Source organism: Anabrus simplex, chromosome 2, assembly GCF_040414725.1.
Source record: "Anabrus simplex isolate iqAnaSimp1 chromosome 2, ASM4041472v1, whole genome shotgun sequence".
NCBI classification, from domain to species: domain Eukaryota; kingdom Metazoa; phylum Arthropoda; class Insecta; order Orthoptera; family Tettigoniidae; genus Anabrus; species Anabrus simplex.
The window spans coordinates 228,220,870-228,240,440 of record NC_090266.1 but is presented as its reverse complement, the minus strand read 5'-3'; the positions used below and the strand labels follow the sequence as shown (position 1 = coordinate 228,240,440).

At 41.2% G+C, this 19,571-nt stretch overlaps 1 protein-coding gene across 1 annotated transcript in view; it reads left to right on the top strand.

Annotated features, from left to right (window-relative positions):
- LOC136864018 (discoidin domain-containing receptor 2) overlaps window positions 1–19,571 on the top strand; it is a 1,053,752-nt gene that overhangs the window by 953,505 nt on the left and 80,676 nt on the right. The window contains exons 13-14 of the mRNA XM_067140517.2: window positions 5,535–5,657; window positions 12,237–12,346. Coding sequence (XP_066996618.1) covers window positions 5,535–5,657; window positions 12,237–12,346 — 233 coding nt within the window. The remainder of the gene's footprint in view (window positions 1–5,534; window positions 5,658–12,236; window positions 12,347–19,571) is intronic.

The following is a 19,571-nucleotide window of genomic DNA, read 5'->3' as shown; positions in this document are numbered from 1 at the left end:
ACATCGGCAAGCCTGCCTCGTAATGAAAATGTCAGCTGAAAAATACTGTACGCGCCGCTATGTGTTAAATAATGAAATAGTGTCCATAAGAGCTGTTATTCAGATTTCCGTCGTTCATGTAAGTTACTTGGAAAATCTTCGGTAACCCTGTAAGTGCAACGTGTTCTCCTCTGTGAAAAGTTTCAAATTTGAATAGGATTTAATCAATGCTATTATTCTTGTAATTGGTGTTCAGTGCTGAAATTGAATGCATCAACTTCAAGAAGGATAGGTATCTATAACAAATATTTGTAAGTTAATGAAGTTTGTTGAATGAAAACATATCTGAGATATATTTAACTAAACAAAGAATTTGTAAAAAATTTTGACAGGGTAATACTGTTCGATTTTACATGATTTGTGTACTGTTGTTAGTAATCAGAAGTAGGAGAGGCTGCAAAGAAAGGCGATTCATGTTGAGACCTTATCTTCATAATGTAGTTCAGTAAAATGCCGCTATGTATCACTGATAAATGAAAGAAGCGCTGTCTAACTAAATGTCAAATTTCTCGAGTCTAGCACTACAGAGCGGATGGGCTGTCGGAAATATTGACCGTTGGTGCATGTTGGGTTAACGCGTGTGTGTATATGTGTTTTCTTTTTTTTTGTGTTACATTTGTCTCAAGAACTGTGTTACTGCAATATCCGTACCGGAACTAGGATTAGTTCATGGTGTATGCGTTACCTACCAACACTCAATTCACCTTGATGTGAAACAACAAAGCACTGATGGACAAGTATAGCTATCTCCCTGCTAGAGGATTCCAGGGAACTCGAACGCTCATGCAGAAAAGAAAACGCTTCCCCGATCTCCCGACGGCGTCTCCGGGTCCTTTTGGGTTACCCCGACGAGCTACTCATTCGAGGGGCCCGACTTGTTACGGTTCCGCTGCCGGGTTCCGGAATAGGAACCGGATTCCCTTTCGCCCCATGGGGTCCTAACACTGTAGTCTCGGACCCCATCGACATCGGATTTCTCTCCTAGGGCTTAGGATCGACTGACTCGTGTGCAACGGCTGTTCACACGAAACCCTTCTCCACGTCAGTCCTCCAGGGCCTCGCTGGAGTATTTGCTACTACCACCAAGATCTGCACCGACGGCGGCTCCAGGCAGGCTCACGCCTAGACCCTTCTGCGCTCACCGCCGCGACCCTCCTACTCGTCAGGGCTTCACGGGGCGGGCCGCCGAAGCGAAACCGCGCACCCCTCATTGCCGAGCTGACGGCAGAGTATAGGCAAGACGCTTCAGCGCCATCCATTTTCAGGGCTAGTTGCTTCGGCAGGTGAGTTGTTACACACTCCTTAGCGGATTCCGACTTCCATGGCCACCGTCCTGCTGTCTTAAGCAACCAACGCCTTTCATGGTTTCCCATGAGCGTCTATTCAGGCGCCTTAACTCTGCGTTTGGTTCATCCCACAGCGCCAGTTCTGCTTACCAAAAGTGGCCCACTTGGCACTCCGATCCAAGAAATAAATCTCTCGCGGCTTCAAAAATGTTTTAAGCAAGCCGGAGATCTCACCCATTTAAAGTTTGAGAATAGGTTGAGGTCGTTTCGGCCCCAAGGCCTCTAATCATTCGCTTGACCGGATGGGACTCGTTCGAGCACCAATTATCCTGAGGGAATTTTAACTAATTTATCTGCTCAGTTATTTTATATGAGGCAGAATACGCCCTGGTCCATTCCCTTAAGCCAGTCTTAAATTCGTAGCAGATTCGAAAATACAACTCAGCCCAGGCGGGTGGGAAATTAATATAGCAACAATTCGACGATTGTGTTTTCATTTAACAAACATCATTCATTTACAAATATTTGATACGGCTACCTGTTCTTCTTGAAGTCGATGTATTAAATTTAACCACTGAGAACCAATTACAAGAATAAAAATATTGATTAAATCCTACCAAAATTTGTAACCTTTCACAGAGTGAACACGTTGCACTTACATATAGTGGACGTTGAATATCCAAGTATAGTACCCGAACCTTTTCTTGATACTAGAGCTCCCTAGTCCTGAATCGGTAGACCTCGGTTATCTTCGAGTTTCGTATTGGCAACCTTTGAAACACGAACTATGAATCGCTTATCCATCGCCGTGAGACATCTGGCGTACACTTCACGTACTAGTACTTTTGTAGTTTACACAGCAAACCCAAACTATAGAATTCATGCTAGGAACAAGATTCGCATCGAGAAATGTTATATAATGTGTGTGTTACACAGTTGTTGGCTTAAGATAATAAAAGTTTAGAAAATTCATATCGATCGATCATATTATCGATTCATTTCAGATTACATATCCATTCAGTTGGCAGTATAACCAGAACCGGGAGAGATCCCTCCTTACTCCTCAACCCCTTAAAACCTAATGGATATTATAAATTTTCCAGCTAACTCATTCCTGGTTGCCAGCATTTCGCCCTCGTGTGCTAGGTTGGGTTCATCAGTTGGTACCTAGCACACCCACCAAGACGCTGGCTAGTGCATACCGTGGAGGCCACTGCGTAGGCTACTTGAAGCCACCGGCAGTTCCAATGCACTATGAGAGACCTCGTCTCTTTACTAAAAATTGATGCCTGCCCGGCTATCAGGCGATATAGATGTTGATTCCCATAGGGAATCTGAAATATTTGTCCCGAATGAGTATCAAGAAAAGGTTCGCGTGTTATACATGGGATCTTTATACTGACTTTTATTCGCGTTTAAAGTAGCGTTCACTAGAACACCAGAACTGCAACTGCTAGAAGCTCAAACGTTTGAGACCCGGCACAGAACATCCCAGTGTAGCTTCTACGCTTACTCCTTATGTTTCATTATCTCAGCCGGAAGGTCTGATCTGCCTCACCTATGAATTACGTCACACGGGAATTAATATTATATATCATGGTTAAAATAAATGGAAGCAGCTAATGGAGGTAATAAATGAACTTACTAGTAAGATATATTTTGACGCTGTCTAATGATAGGCGATTTATATTCTGGAGAGCTTGACACTGTCTCCATCCTATTCTTATTCGACTGAAATGACTGCACTGAATAATATATTACTTGTCTGAATACCGAATATGGAGCACTTCACAACAGCAGAACGATGTATGAGCTCTATAAAAGACCTTCTAATTAATTTTACAAAAGAGGCGTGGGTGGAGGTGATGGTTATAACAGGAGCATGGAAGTGGGGAGGCATGGTTGAGCGGGGGATTGATGTGAAACACTAAGGTTTTCGTTACTTGTTCTAGAATGAAAACAATATGCATGTATTTTTCATCCCTTTCATACCCGTAAATGTCGCGGAAGTATGCACAAAGCTAGAAAGATAGCGCGGTATTCAAAAACGAGATTAATCGTCAGTCATCTGTATAACAGGGCATAAAAGACAGAATGGTGAGTGTGAGGTGAAGTTCAACACACTCTTTGTAATCATTGTGAATCCTTCAGTCCTTTGAAAAGTTCGTGATTACATGGCGTTCGGTATTCATTTCAATTCCCGGGCAGATATATATCGCCACACCCATTAATGACGACATTTCATCATGTTTGAAACATATATGTTCCCGTTATACGCACCATTCATACGGCATTCTTTGCTGTTAATACTAGATGAGTGGTCCATGCTCCAAATGGGTTGTTTAATAGGAAACAGGGCTGTATTTACATATTTTAATATTACCATTCCTGCATTCAGTAAGCTGCCCCCTTTCTATTTCAGAATTTCTAATGATTGGTTTTAGGTGCCATATCAATACCAATGTGAAGATTTTAGCTCATATAGATGTATCATTCTAAACAACACACTTTCTTTTAAAATTTAACGGAACTTGTTCGGTATCTCAACATATCTCAAATCTCCCCCTCCCTATAGTTACATCACCAACGTGACTCAGTATCACTTCATTTATGACTCTATTTACGATACACATCACATACCTTCTGCAACACCTCACTTAAAGTGATTTTATTTTCTTTCTCTTTTCTGTGCTGGTTATTGGCCATGTCTCATTCCATAGTATATGTCCGTCGCCGTGGCTAAATGGTTAGGGGGGGGGGGGTAGCCTTCGGTCCAAAGAACCCCGGGTTCGATTCCAGGCCGAGTCAGAGATTTTAACCTTCATTCGTTAATTCCGATGGCTCGGGGGATAGGTGTGTGTGCCGACTTCATCATTAGTATTCATCATAGATAGGCCCCAATCCTCATAGACGCGCAGGTCGGCTATACGGCGTCAAATTGAAAGACCTTCGCCAGTCGTCTTCGGAGGCCACACGCCATCCGGCTGTTAAACTGGTGAAGACCATATTATGTGCGAATAAGATCGCACCTGCTGCCCCGCCAGGGTGTGGGAACAGCGGTGTAAGAGGAAGAAGAAGATGATTATTATTACACCATAGAATACGACGCTTCACTGATTCCAGGATAGTGGTCTTAATAGCAGATTGTGCCTAAAGCCTGCAGTCTAATATCTTGGAACTTGAAAATAGGTGCAATTAGTTTTTCCAATACTAAATCGATTTCAGTTGATAAGAGAAATTGAATGTCAGACTGGGGATACAAGGCTGGAACGCGTCGAAAATTTCAAGTATTTGGGATGTGTGTTCTCCCAGGTTGGTAGTATATTAAGTGAGACTGAATCAAGGAGCAGCAAAACTAATACACTGAACTCGCAGTTGCGATCAACACTACTCTGTAAAAAGGAAGTCAGCTGGCGGTTAAAACTATCTCTACATCGGTCTGTTTTCAGACAACTTTGTTGTACGGGAGTGAAAGCTGGGTGGACTCAGGATATCGTATTCATAAATTAGAAGTAACAGACACGGAAGTAGTGAGAATGAATGCTGGTACAAATAGTTAGGAACAGTTGCAGGAGGGTACTCGGAATGAGAAGATAAAGGCTAAGTTAGGAATGAACTCGATGGATGAAGCTGTACGCATAAACCGGCTTCGGTGGTGGGATTATGCGACTCTAATGGAGGAGGATAGGTTATATAGGAGAATAATGGACTGTATTGTGGAGGGTAAGAGGAGTAGAGGGAAGCCAAGGTGACGGTGGTTAGGCTCAGTTTCTAACGATTTAAAGGTAAGAGGTATAGAAATGAACGAGACAACAGAACTATTTACAAATATACGATTGTGGTGGCGTTTAGTAAATACACAGTGGTTTGCACACTTAACGCTGCAAGGCATAACAGTCTACAGTGTAATGAAGAGGTATGTATGTATGTATGTATGTATGTATGTATGTATGTATGTATGTATGTATGTATGTATGTATGTATGTATGTATGCATGTATGTATGTACTGATATGATGATCGAAGATTTGTGCCTCCAACTTATAAATAAACACTGTACTTATAAGAACACGGTGTCAACTGAGTAACGAAACAATCTAATTGCATGGTAACTGTTACCCTTTCATTGATCCTGTGGACTTACAACTCGCTTTTAGGTGATATTTCTGAATGACATCGCATTTAAAATGTGTTTTCTCTTCTCTTTTAGTCGCCCAGCCAGCAGGAGGTACTGAGTGCGCTGAAGAGGCGTTTGGAGCAAACTGCTGTCCCAGAGTTCCCTCGTCACAGGCTGCGGATGCTGTCCAAGTTGGCCGAAGGCGCTTTTGGCACGGTGAGTGATCTGTGCACCCCAAATGTCCAAACCTTGTAATGGAATACAGAATCCATTTCGTAAAACTTTATCTTCCCCGCATGTGACATTTTACGCCCTGAGATACGTTATCTATAACTCAACAATTCAAGATTCATTGCTATGTGTTCGTTGGATCTGAAATATTCATATCGGTAAGGATGTCCGTCATCATAGCAATAAATTAGATTCAATTGTTGTACATCTTCAGAAATCACCATACAATACTATTGAGAATAGATGGTGTCCTTACAAGGAACGTTTCTCTCAAAATAACGATTCTGTGCGAGTTTGAATGATGAACCTTTTAGAGGGTTAATATTTTATTTATATCGATTCGTAAATCACCATTATCTCTGCAACATTATCAACGTCTTCATGGTATAAGTTAACGGTAGAAGTACAGTTTGGCAATGTATATCCTCCCTCTTTCGTTGCACAATTTAACATATTTTATCGTGGATCAGTGACGTAAATCGTCGTAAATGTTTTAACTTGATATTCCATTTATTAAAACGAAAATACGTAGAGTGTAGAATTAATCATTAACATTACTTTCTATGTAATTATATTACTTCATTGTTTATACTCATCCAGTGAACCTTACGAATATTCATACTGGCCTTTACTTCGAATTACTGCAGAACTGTGATTTTATGTGTGGTTAATATGCGAAAACGCATGAAAACCTACAACCTGTTTTCTAGTCAATGACCTGGTCAGGGATGGGATGAATGAAGCCCCCATCCAGCGGCGTGGATAGGAATTATGCCGGCTGCCTAAGCCTGATGCACTTTTCTGGGGCATTGATTAATGACTAACGGATAAAATTAAATTATATTGGAGTTTGTTGCTGGAATTAATGATGACAGAGAAAACCGAAGTACCCGGAGAAACACCTGCCCTGTCTCCGCTTTGTCCAGCACAAATCTCGCATGGTTTTACCGGGATTTGAACCCAGCGGTGAGAGGCCTGCGCGCTGCCGCCCTGAGTCACGAAGGCTCTGATTAATATAACAAATACATAAATATCATTAGCAAATTGTATAAACTAGCCGCATAACTTTAAAAGACACATATGAGGTTAACACTGAATGGAATTGTCGCGGAACCAGAGTTGATAAATGAAAGAGAGATTAGAAGCAGACAATTTATGAACCTCAATCACTCTTTTGTTTGGCTGGGAAATGTTCAGAGCAGATAAATGTTCTTGGGAGACTACGAGAATTAATGTGCCTAATCCCTCGGAAAATTGAGTTGAGGAACATTCGAGGTTATACCAGCTCTCTCTCTCTCTCTCTGATGTCCTTTCTGCGAGTACACATTTTGAAATCAACCTACAAATCAGGCAGATTATTAATTAATGACAAACATTTAATCAGTTTGGAGGATTAGTAATGTTGGTTTCCTTTTTGTTACTTTGAATGAAGACGATATATTTGTTAAATATTTATTGAATTTTGCCTGTAGAGTGCGTCTATCACAAGCAGTCTTCAAGTAAGTTAAGACACACATATCTAACTTAACTCTGTATGTGCCATATACTTTGTGATGCCAGATGAAAATGTTCAAATTTGAGTACCACCTAATCGATGCAATTATCCTTGTTACGAGCAATTACTATATGCATTTAAATAAGCGATTTAAAGAGAAATATATGTGCTAAATACTTGCAACTTCGTGAAATCTGTTGACTAAAAAAACTTTACTAATATTTTAAAAAATGAACAGTTCTTGACAAGAAACCAAGTTTGAATAAACGATGCAATTTTATTACTTACTTGCTTACATACTTACTTACTGTCTTAAATAATGATTAGCCAGTAAATACCCATCAATATTTCAAAGATCATCAGTCTCCAAGAAGAACAACACACGCTTGAGAGTCAAAGCATTATATAACGAGATGCAGTATAGGCTAGGAAGGCAGACAGTATAACTTCAGACCTTACCATCAAAACATAGTTGAGTAAAATATGTCGCTGATGGGTATAAAAGCGCAGTCTAACTGAACGTCGAAGTTTTCGGCACTGACACAATAGAGCAGTAGAGACTTGAAAATATCGACACTTCGAAGTTGTTTGATGTAAACATGTGAGTGCTACAGTAGTAGTGGTCTGTAGTTCTCATATTGATTTATGAAATCATTGGCAGGTCATTACTTTTTCTAGTCACATAAAATTCAAAGCTTATTTACTTACGTTTCTAGACAAGAACATTTGCTATTTGCTTTACGTCGCACCGACAGAGATAGGTCTTATGGCGACGATGGGATAGGAAAGGCCTAGGAATGGGAAGGAAGCGGCCGTGGCCTTAATTAAGGTACAGCCCCAGCATTTGCCTGGTGTGAAAATGGGAAACCACGGAAAACCATCTTCAGGGCTGCCTACAGTGGGGCTCGAACCCACTATCTCCCGATTACTGGATACTGGCCGCACTTAAGCGACTGCAGCTATCGAGCTTGGTAGGCAAGAACAAAACTAATGGATCGTACTTATATTTCATCCACGTATTACTAGAAGGAAGTCAATTAAGTCAATTTTAAATGCCATGTACATCTCTTACAGGAGATCTGAAAGCCTGGAGAACTTTGAAGATTAAAGCCCACAACCGGTTTCTGAAATTGCTAGGTTAAGTGTCACAAGTGGTGGAAAGACAGTTCTCAAAATATTTGCTTTTCATTTTCATTATCGGGTTCAGATGAAAGTGGTTGCAGTAGAACTTATTTAATTAAGTAATGAAGAATCTAAACTTTAAAATTTCGCAGGTATTATTGACGCTGAAGACGATCGTGAGTCTAGAAGTGACGTTCGAATTGAGTGAACAGCGGGGCTTTAGGGCCCTATCTAGTAACTTAAGGCGAGAAGAAAATATTTTTGTTTAGATGTAGGCGTTTTATGTGCTCTTTTGTTTCTTGTATTCTCCCTAAGCTCGTGACGTCAGCCTTTCAGTATTTTCGTGAGGGAGAGTTCTTTATCTCTTATTTTTAGGTACTTCTTCAATGACACACCTATATTAGTAGAATATTCGATAACGCTGGGATAGGAAAAGTTTATGACTGTGAAGGTAACGGTTGTCATCGTAGTTAAGGTACACCTTCAGCATATGCCAGGCATATAAATTAGAAACCATGCATAATCATATTTAGTGCTACCAAAAACAAGATCTGAACCCACCACATCGTGAATGCAAGTTTACCGCTACTCGATCTGCATTGCATAGCTAACCTCGAAAACAGAACATGCTGGCCTAAACAGGTAAGGGAAAATGCCCATTTGCGTTAAGAATTCTAATTCACTATACATTTTATACCGGTAATTTAATATTCGAATAGAATTGTTGTTTATGTGCCGTGTTTATCCGCGTCACATATTACACAATGTTCCTCTCAGATTAATGTACAAGGACTAGGAATTCGCTTGGGGAAATTACGTGAGAAATTTGTATAATTCGGAAAGATTTTCGTCAACAATATGAAACAATGTTATTTCTGTGGAAGAGTCTGTAATTGGGATTTTAATATGTTACATCGAAAAGCGAATGAGTAAACAAATGATAGCGTCAAAGGCAGAGTAACATCAGTAAAGCAAATTAAGTAATTGAGATAGAAAAAGCTGAAGACTATAATGGTTAGTTGTCGTTACGGAGGCTAAGATCAAATTACAGAAAACTATAACATTGAAGGTACGACAGAGGAAGATGTACGACGGCTGAAGATGATGATGATAATAACAATGTCATTGGATTTACGTCTCACTTTACAGCTTTCGGAGACACCGAGGTGCCGGAATTTAGTCCCGCAGGTGTTATGTTTCGTGCCAGTAAATCCACCAACACGAGGCTGACGTATTTGAGCACCTTCAAATACCATCGGACTAAGCCAGGATAGAACCAGCCAAGTTATAGTCAGAAGGCCAGCGCATGAGCCCGTCGGTGGAAGACGAATAAAAATTCACAACCTGTTTCCAGTCATTCGACCGGGTCAGAAATACAATGAATTAAGCCCCATCTAGCGGCGAGGATGGGAATCGTGCCGGTTGCCGAAGCCCCTCGCACTCCTCTGCGGCAATGATTAATGACTGACAGATGAAATGATATGATATTGGGAAGTGAGGCTTGAATGAAAGTTGACAGGGAAAACCGGAGTACCCGGAGAAAAACCTATCCCGCTGCCGCTATGTCCAGCACAAATCTCACATGAGGTGACCGTGTCAGCCACGGAACCCAGCGGTGGGAGACCTGCGCGCTGCTAACTGAGGCACGGAGGCTTCACAGGAAGATGAATGTTAATTTGAATTTAGTAGTGTTATGTAAATTCAGTTGTATAGTATTGTTTATTTAACGTCCGACTCCTCGGCTGAATGATCAGTTCTTCAATCGTTTCCCGACCGGGTCTCACTCATTCCTCGGCCTCGAGGACGGATGTTCGTGTTTGTCTTTTTTTTTTTTTTGCTAGAGGCTTTACGTCGCGCCGACACAGATAGGTCTTATGGCGACGGTGGGATAGGAAAGGCCTAGGAGTTGGAAGGAAGCGGCCGTGGCCTTAATTAAGGTACAGCCCCAGCATTTGCCTGGTGTGAAAATGGGAAACCACGGAAAACCATTTTCAAGGCTGCCGATAGTGGGATTCGAACCTACTATCTCCCGGATGCAAGCTCACAGCCGCGCGCCTCTACGCGCACGGCCAACTCGCCCGGTCGTGTTTGTCTTAACACAGCTCTCCGTATACACACTGTACATCACAGTACCAACTATCACAGCAACACGCAATTGTGAATACATTCCCTCCTGATAGACTTCTCAGCAGATAAGGCATCGGACCGTAAAATTTGGACCTGACTTACCAGTGGTGTTCACCGCAAATAAATATATTAAATCCAGTAAAAAGAGAATGCCGTCTACTTAACATCCTTTCAACTACTGTTAGTATTGAATAGATATTGGGACTTGGAAACAGTTTGTCTTGAAACGGGGATCTTAACCAAGTCAGTAAATTTAAAAACACAAGTCTTTTTTGCTTGAGAATTCACAAAGCCAACCTATTCTGTCGAATTACAATCCCGGTACCAAAAGCATAACATACGAGTGTTCAACAGGTTCAATTGAATAACATACGGTAAACAAAAGCAGAATGATGAATAAATTTGGTTCGTATGTACGTGATGGAGAAGTTTAATGATGAACATGCACATGGGGATGGTGTTACATGTGGTGATAAACAGCGGGTTCGGGGACAACGTGAGCCGGGTATAAGAGCGTCAGAGGGTTGGTCATTCTGATAAACAATTGGATTTTGTTTAGATATTTCGCGCCAATGTCATTTTATTAGCCGTTGATGTTCGCCAAACAGATGTCTTCGCGGGCGAATTCAGATGGGCTTTGCGAAGCGGTGTTGCTAAATCTGCACGTGGCCTATGACCTAGGACCTAGTGGGATGTTTTCATTCCCCTTCCCTTAAGGGAGGGGGCGGGCCACCTAGAAGGTAACTCTTTCTCTCTGGCCAGGAGATTTGGCGTCCGACTCGTTGGCTGAATGGTCAGCGTACTGGCCTTCGGTTCAGAGGGTCCCGGGTTCGAAACCCGAAAGGGTCGGGCATTTTAACCTTCATTGGTTAATTCCATTGGCTCGGGGGTTGGGTGTTTGTGCTGTCCCCAACACCCCTGTAACTCACACACAGCACATAACACTATCCTCCACCACAATAACACGCAGTTACCTTCACATGGCAGATGCCGCCCACCCTGATCGGAGGGTCTGCCTTACAAGGGCTTCACTCGTCTAGAAATAGCCGCACGAAAAAAAGGAGATTTGGGGGGTTTGGGGGGATTGTTGGAGTTGGAAGAGGGAAACGGAGGTTTGTATTGGTGAAGGATATGGGAGGGGGTCCCGACCTCTTGACTAAGTGCTTTATTGTTTCTTCAATTTTGTACATTTCCATTTTGCTTACATTTCAAGTGTTATTTACAACTGGCTTTGTCCGATTTCGATATTCTTTTATGATTATATTTATGATTGATCCCTGATCCCCGGATTTAAGAAATCTTTATTGTGGGGGTGGCCTATGAGAGCACCAATAGAAGAAATAAACTTCTCCATGGGAGGGACTTGAATAAGGAACTCCCTGCTGATAGGCTCGGCCGACAGCAAGCACGCTGCGGTGGCACTGACTGAAACCCACAGTGTGTTGGTATTTGGTGCTCATTTCTCGTCATGGCTCTCGAGCCCGACCAGCCACGTGCAGAATTAGCAACACCGCCTCGTAAAGCCAAATTGTATTCGCCCGCGAAGCGATCTGATTGGCTAACTTTAGCAGCTGATGAAATGACAACGGCGCGAGATATCGACGTGATTTTTAAAAATTACCGATCGGTATGTCCTACGTTCTAATATTCATATACCCTGGTTCACGTTTTTTCCGACCACTCTGTATATTGGAATCAACAGTGCCTCCCACATCGGCCACAGATGGGCGCATCTAAGAATTGAAACTCACCATTTTATACCCAGGAGCATCTCTCAGAGAGCTGGACCCAGTAATGTGTGTGTGTGTGTGTTGTTGCAGGTGTACGTGGCTGAAGCTGATGGCATCCCAGAGTATGGTGGAGCTGCTTCCCTGGGGAAGAGGCTCGTGGCTGTCAAGTTCCTCTTACACAACGCCAGCGAGAAGGAAAAGTATGTACAATGCTCTTTTACTCTCCTTCCACATGTCTGAATTGAAGTAAGATACAGCTGGTGTTTCATGTTGAAACGGTTCTTCCTATAACAAGGTAACTTTACAACCCATTCGGAGGTCAAGATAGTTCCTTCATATTGGTCTACCCAGTTCAGTCTTACACTGGGACACAAGGAGGAGTTACTGCTACCGTTATTGAAGGAAAAAAGTGTCATAAATTTTGGTCCAATGCTTAATACACTACAAGTCCAGTGGTATAGAAGTAATTGCTGGTCCGTCCAGGTTTTTCAATCCTTGACTGAGATTTGCACCGGGGATCACTCATCCTCCTCATGAGAGTAACCAATGAGCTGGCTTATATGGGAGGCAACGAAGCCGTTCATGAAAGCCAATCGTTAAGGATAAAGGTATCCTCTTTCTAACCACATGACATTGCAAGCCATCTGGCTGAGGTACACAAAAATGTACTTCATTTTACAGGGTTCATCTCTTCATATAGGTAGTCATGATAAAACATAATGATTATTAGTGGAGGGGGGGATAATTGAAGCTCGGAAATTAGCTCATGAGGGAATTGGATATATATTAATTACACCCGTAATCATTATTGTATCTCCCTGTACTGGAGCAATGTTTACTTTATGCATGGTTAATTACTCTAACTGGTCAGCACTACACGAAGGAGCTGGACTGAGCGGCTCAGGGTAGAACGCTGGGCTCCTTAATTTAATGATGCTCAAGTACGCCAGCCTCGTGTTTGGTAGATTTACCGGCATGTAAACGAACTCCATCTGGAAGGAAAATACCGGCACCTTGACGTCTCTGAATATCGTGAAAATAGTTAGTAAACGGAAAACCAATCTTCTTCCCTGTTTTTCCGAATTTATTGGGACAGCCATGTGTTGGCACAGTTTTACGACCGGATGCCCTTCCTGTTAAGAATCAAACCTGAGGCCCTGTGGACTGAAAGTCATTACGCTGATCATTCAACAAAGGAGTCTTAAAAATAAATAAATAAATAAATAAATAAATAAATAAATAAATAAATAAATATATTATTATTATTATTATTATTATTATTATTATTATTATTATTATTATTATTATTATTATTATTTCAGAATGCTTTAGAAATATTCATTCTATATTCGCTTCATTTCGCTTCGCCGATGTGCCAGAATTTCGTCCTACGGGAATTCGTGAAGGAGCTGGTAAATTTGCCTACACGAGGGTGACGTTCATTCGAGCATTTTCAAATACTACGGGACAGATTCGGGACCGAACTGCCAACATGATCTCAGAAGGCCAGCGCTCTACCGTCTGTGCTAATTAGGCCAGTGAATTAAAGGACACAATTTTAGGGAAGTGTTCCTACTCTATAACATCTTTTAGAATTCACGACACATGAAGGGACTAGAAGAGCTGATTTTGTTCTTCTTATGAATTGCTGGGCAATCCAGGTATACAGATTTAAACATTTACAGCATTACTATTAATTTTAAGATGTGCGAAATATAGCTACTGAAATTCATAAAACTCCGTATTTTTCCGATCGTGACACCATTAATCAAGAAAAATGTTTTGGCTAAGTTTCCAGATAGTATAGCTCTATAAGTGGCGAGCTGGTCATGTTTAAGAGATGCTCTTGGTATGCTTAGTCCATTGTGTTGTTATAATTTCCTCTAAGTTCCTGATATCAAGTTCTTCTCCACTTGCTCTTCCACAGTCTAACGAGTTGGATTCAAAATTTCGTCCATATATTTAAACCTAATATTTGACAGTCAATTCCATTATAATTCTAAATTAGGCGGATCATTTTCTAGCCTGCATTGTTAAGCCCGTTGTCAGGCTTAGCTAATTTTTGATTCAGTTGCGGCTAAATATAATTTTATCCCTCCACCTTCCAATTGCATCGCATAATACAGGTTTATTAATTATTTACGCCATGAAAACAAACCGTAATTGATATGAATTTTTAATTATTGTTTACTGTTAATATCGCCAGCTAATTTGGTGAACTAAAAGTGTATTCTGGATGTAATCCTCGGCTCTGCTGATATCGCTCATTTCATTCGGAATCAACTGGGTCAATACTTTTTGTTTGTTCATATTCACTTCACAGCCATACAAAATTATTTTCGGTCGACATATTTGGAGGTCACGCTTTAACCTTCCCCTAATCGAATTGTTATTTCCGTTTGTGTGATGAATGTACCTATTTAGTACGTCTTGCTCATATACGACTAGCGAAGTTGTTGTATATTAGACTGTCTCCTGGAAAACACACAGTAATCAAATATTACTTGATCATTACTGGTGTACGCTGAATGAAGGCCAGTGCCAAAATGGCATTTCTAAATGTTCGGTGTTCCTTAAGGGAACGTAATCCACGCAAATTCAGGTGAATGCCTTTACCACTTCGATTAGGCAGCCCTTCCAGTCGGTCAACATGTGATAATCTTCCAAATTGAGTCACTATTGATTATAGCCTAACAATAATTAGTATAGTGTGAAATGGTAAACACTAGAGATAAAATACATGTCATAACGTTCACAATCTCGTGGAAGAGGAAGAAATACTCATATATTGCAGAATATTCATTGCAGACTTTTGTTATTTTTGCAATGTTTATATTGTATGTTGTATGTTCAATCCTCGGCCCTAAGGCTGGTTGGATCCTTCATGGCTATGCCATCAACGGTCACAGATGTCCTAGGCATCACTGGAGAGACGTACTAGGGAAATGAAGGGTGAGATAGTTTCCCGTTGCTTTCCTCACCGAACCAGAAGTTATTACATATCAGTCTGCCAAGCCCAGTGAAATGCATGTACCAACCTACCCCATGAGGAATATTTTCGCACCATTCACAGCAGGGACTGGCCGCATACGGAATAGAATTACAAGCATCGCTCACACCACAGTCACTTTCATATTGTCAAAGCCAAGAGTAAGACAGAGACAGATGAAAGAAAATAACATTTCTCTAGCCTATACCAGAAGACATGTCCCGCCAGCAAAGGTATAAATGTGTATATTATCCTTTGCAATAATTAAGGTATTTCTTTACTTTCTTGTCAGGTACCTACCTAACAAACACGTTGTTATTTCATGTAGTTTGTTTAATTCGATAAACGCCCAAATTAATTTTTGACTTTATTACTTTTATTATTTTAAATGTATAGTAATTTCATTGAATGGCCAGCGTAGCCGCGATCGGTTTTGAGGGCCCCGAGTTCGATTTCAGGCCGGTCGTGGGATTTCGGCTGCGTAGGGTTAAATGACCTGGCTCAGGAATGTGTCTTTTTTCTCAATACACACGTCTTCACACGCACATGCCGCACGAAACTGCCAACGACAACAGAAGCTCGCACACATCAATTTATGGCTGGCGTCTGGAAGAGTAAAACAGAGCCAAGTTCACACCAGGGTGTGAGAAAACAAACGGAAAATAAGGCAAATTGTTATTTATTATTTTAACCTGATGCAGATAGCACTGAAAGTATAGTCTCCAAACAGATCAAGTAGGATAGTGGAATGTTCCCTAAATAAAACAACAAGTACTCAATTTACCAATTTATTTCTCTGCTTGGACTTTGAACCTTTAACAGCGGATAATTCGTACAGGGCGGTCGGTATCAACGTGAACTGGGTATACAGTATGAGCGTTAGAGGGTTGGTCATACTGAGAAAATTTGAAACAAAATAATTAGAAATCTCGTCTGTGAGCTTGCATCCGGGAGATAGTAGGTTCGAATCCCACTATCGGCAGCCCTGAAGATGGTTTTCCGTGGTTTCCCATTTTCACACCAGGCAAATGCTGGGACTGTACCTTAATTAAGGCCACGGCCGCTTCCTTCCAACTCCTAGGCTTTTCCTATCCCATCGTCGCCATAAGACCTATCTGTGTCGGTGCGACGTAAAGCCCCCAGCAAAAAAAAAGAAATCTCGTGCCGATGTCATTTTATCAGCTGCTGAAGTTAACCAATAAAATCGATTCGCGGGCGACTTCAAATGGGCTTTGCGAGGCGGTGTTGCTAAATCCACACGTGGCTTATGACCGGCTTAAGAGCGCCAATAGAAGAAATAAACTTGTCCAGGACCTCCCTGCCGATAGTCTCGGCCCATAGCAAGCACGCTACGGTGGCATTGGCTGAAACCCACGGTGTGTTAGTGTTTGATACTAATTCCTCGGCGTGATACTCAAGCCCGACCAAGCCACGTGCAGATTTGTCAACACCGTATCGTAAGCCCATTTGAATTAGCCCACAAAACGATCTGATTGGCTAACTTTAGCAGCTCATAAAATGACAACAGTGCGAGATGTCGACGTAATTTTTTCGAATTACTTATCTGTATGACCAGCGCTGTAACACTCATATACTCGGTTCACGTTGTTTCCGGCCACCATTTGTAGTATACTTCCCCTTATTTTGAAGAAGACCTGGCGAGTTGGCTGTGCGGTCAGGGGCGCTCGGCTGTAAGCTTGCATCCGGGAGATAGTGGGTTCGAATCTCACTGTCGGCAGCCCTGAATATGGTTTCCAGTCGTTTCCCATTTTCACACCAGGCAAATCCTGGGGCTGTACCTTAATTAAGGCCACGGCCGCTTCCTTCCAACTCCTAGGCCGTTTCTATCCCATCGTCGTCATAAGACTAACAGAAAAAAATGAAGAATATCTGCTTCTTTGTTTGTTATATTTCATTACAGACCATAATGAAAAACGTTTAACGTTTTTTACGATTACCTCTCTTATAAACTTCCTTCCTTCCTTCCTTCCTTCCTTCCTTCCTTCCTTCCTTCCTTCCTTCCTTCGTTCGTTCCTTCCTTCAAAATACTCAACAGTATTTTGTACCTCATTACATGTTACACTCTCGTTCAAGGACTTCCATGCAGCAGTTCTAAATTTGATGGTGTTAGTTTTTAATTTCCATGATATATTACTCATCCTATCCTGTGGTGGCATGTCGCGAGGGCTACTACTGCCATTTAAAAGAGCGCTTATCTGAAAGTAGAAATCGCTGCAGGCTGGGCTTACCTTTTTTTTTTCGCTCCCTGTAATATAACAACAGGCAGGCAGGCAGGCAGGCAGGCAGGCAGTGTGAGTGTGCTAGAAGGGAGATTGATGATGGTATGGGGCCAGGACAGAACATGAGGTAGCTGCAAGCATACGACTATCGATCAGAGAAGCTTCCTACCTGTGGACGGAGGGAGGGATTGCCTACAAACTGCTCACATAGTCCACCATACTCAACCTCATCTATCAGCAATTCGTTATAGATATTTAAATGAATATCATTTAAAACATAATTTTCCTTTTAATAAACTTATTTTTCAAAGCTACGTAAAAGATTTGACTGTTCCACCATACGGGATTTTTAATATCTCTTAAGTATCTTGAAACATAAATGGTAATCAACCTTACGTATTTAGAGTCTGTGTGTCAAATCAGTTGTGTTATTCAGGGATCTATACTTGTTCGTGTGTTCTGAATTCTTACAATTAAAGGATGTGAGCTGGGAAAGAAGTGCAATGATGACTGAAAATGATATTTCTAAGACTAAAGTGATGACAGCTTAGAGGAAATCTATCAGGATTGTCTGTTATGTAGGAAAAACAAAAATGAAAGAGATGGATTTTTTCAAGGGTTTAACATATGTTTTATCCTAGGATGGCAGTATTGTAAGTGAAATGAAATCAAGGTGTAGCAATGTTAATGCAGTGACCTCGTAGTTGCAACCAGTGGTATAAGAAGGGACATCACCTGTACATCGGTCTGTTTTCAGATCGACTTTGCTGTAAGGGAGTGAATACAGGGTGAACTGAGGACTTCTTGTTCATAAGTTGGAAATAACAGTTATGAAGATATCAAGATAAAACTGATAAAACTCGTGAGAACCTTTTTTTTTTTTTTTTTTTTTTTTTTTTGCTGTTTGCTTTACGTCGCACCAACACAGGTAGGTCTTATGGCGAAGAACAATTGTAGGAGGGTACTCGTATTGAGTAGATAAACGCTAAGTTAGGAACGAACTCTATGAATTGACACAGGTAATTAAGCATCAAATATACAGAATTCTCTCACTGTTTTACAGATACATCCGAAAGTGATGAAAGTGAACATTTTAGAAATTTTTAGGCATCAGTTAATAGATCCTTAACACTTAGTTAATGATAATGGCTTCCTTGATGGGGGCATGTGAGATGAATGAAGGGAGAGGGGTTATCTAGAAGTATAATGGGCTCGACTATAGAGGGTGAGAAAAGCAGAGGAAGAAAAAGGCGATGACGTTTAGACTCAGATTCTAATGATTTAAAAATAAGTGAAATGTAGAAATAAATGTGGCCTCAGAGCTACTTGCAAATAGTCTATTAAGATGTATGTATGTATTAAATATATGTATGGATGGATGTATTCTATGTATGTATGTATGTACCGTACGACTGGAAACGAGATTTACCCAGATACCAGGAGAAAACCTTGTCCGAGTATTTTCCCGGAATTGAAATTGGAAACAAAGAACAAACGCGAGGATGTTCGACTGTGGATCTCCACGTCATGAGTTTTCGAAGTCCGTTGATTATAATTGCTATCTTATAGCACATTATCATCGTCTGTCATGTTTTATTACTGGAACTGTGATAAATATAGAACTGGAATGAATGTAGATGGAGTTTGAGGTGTTTAATTTGTTCATAGACTCTACGAGATTAATATATGAAACACTGTAATTTTGTTGTGAATATGTTGACCATTTAGCCGGATGCCTCGATGCAGTGGACCCCAGATTCGATTCACAACCAGGTCCGGGATTTTAAGTTTGTCTAATTTCCCCAGCTCGGGGACTGGGAATTTGTGTTCGTTGTAATACACATCGTCATTTTCGTATAATATAATACAATACACTACAGTAAAAACCACCGCCGAAACATACAATCATGAACACCTGCATCCATATAGCGCTGGTGCCCATAATTTGGATGAAAATGGTGATATGAAGACGAACGCGCTGTGTGAAGCTGTGCTATTACGTCAGCTGCAAAGGGAGTTAGGTGAAGGGAATAAGGGAGGAAAGTATATCTAGAGAGCTGTGAATATCGCATAAGAGAACCAAAGGGAGGGAGGCGTAGTAGATGACGGTTAAACTACTTATTTAAAGCTATGAAAGCCTGGGTGTGGAGACAGTGCTATTTGCGAACATAAGTTGGAAACTGAACACCAGAAATT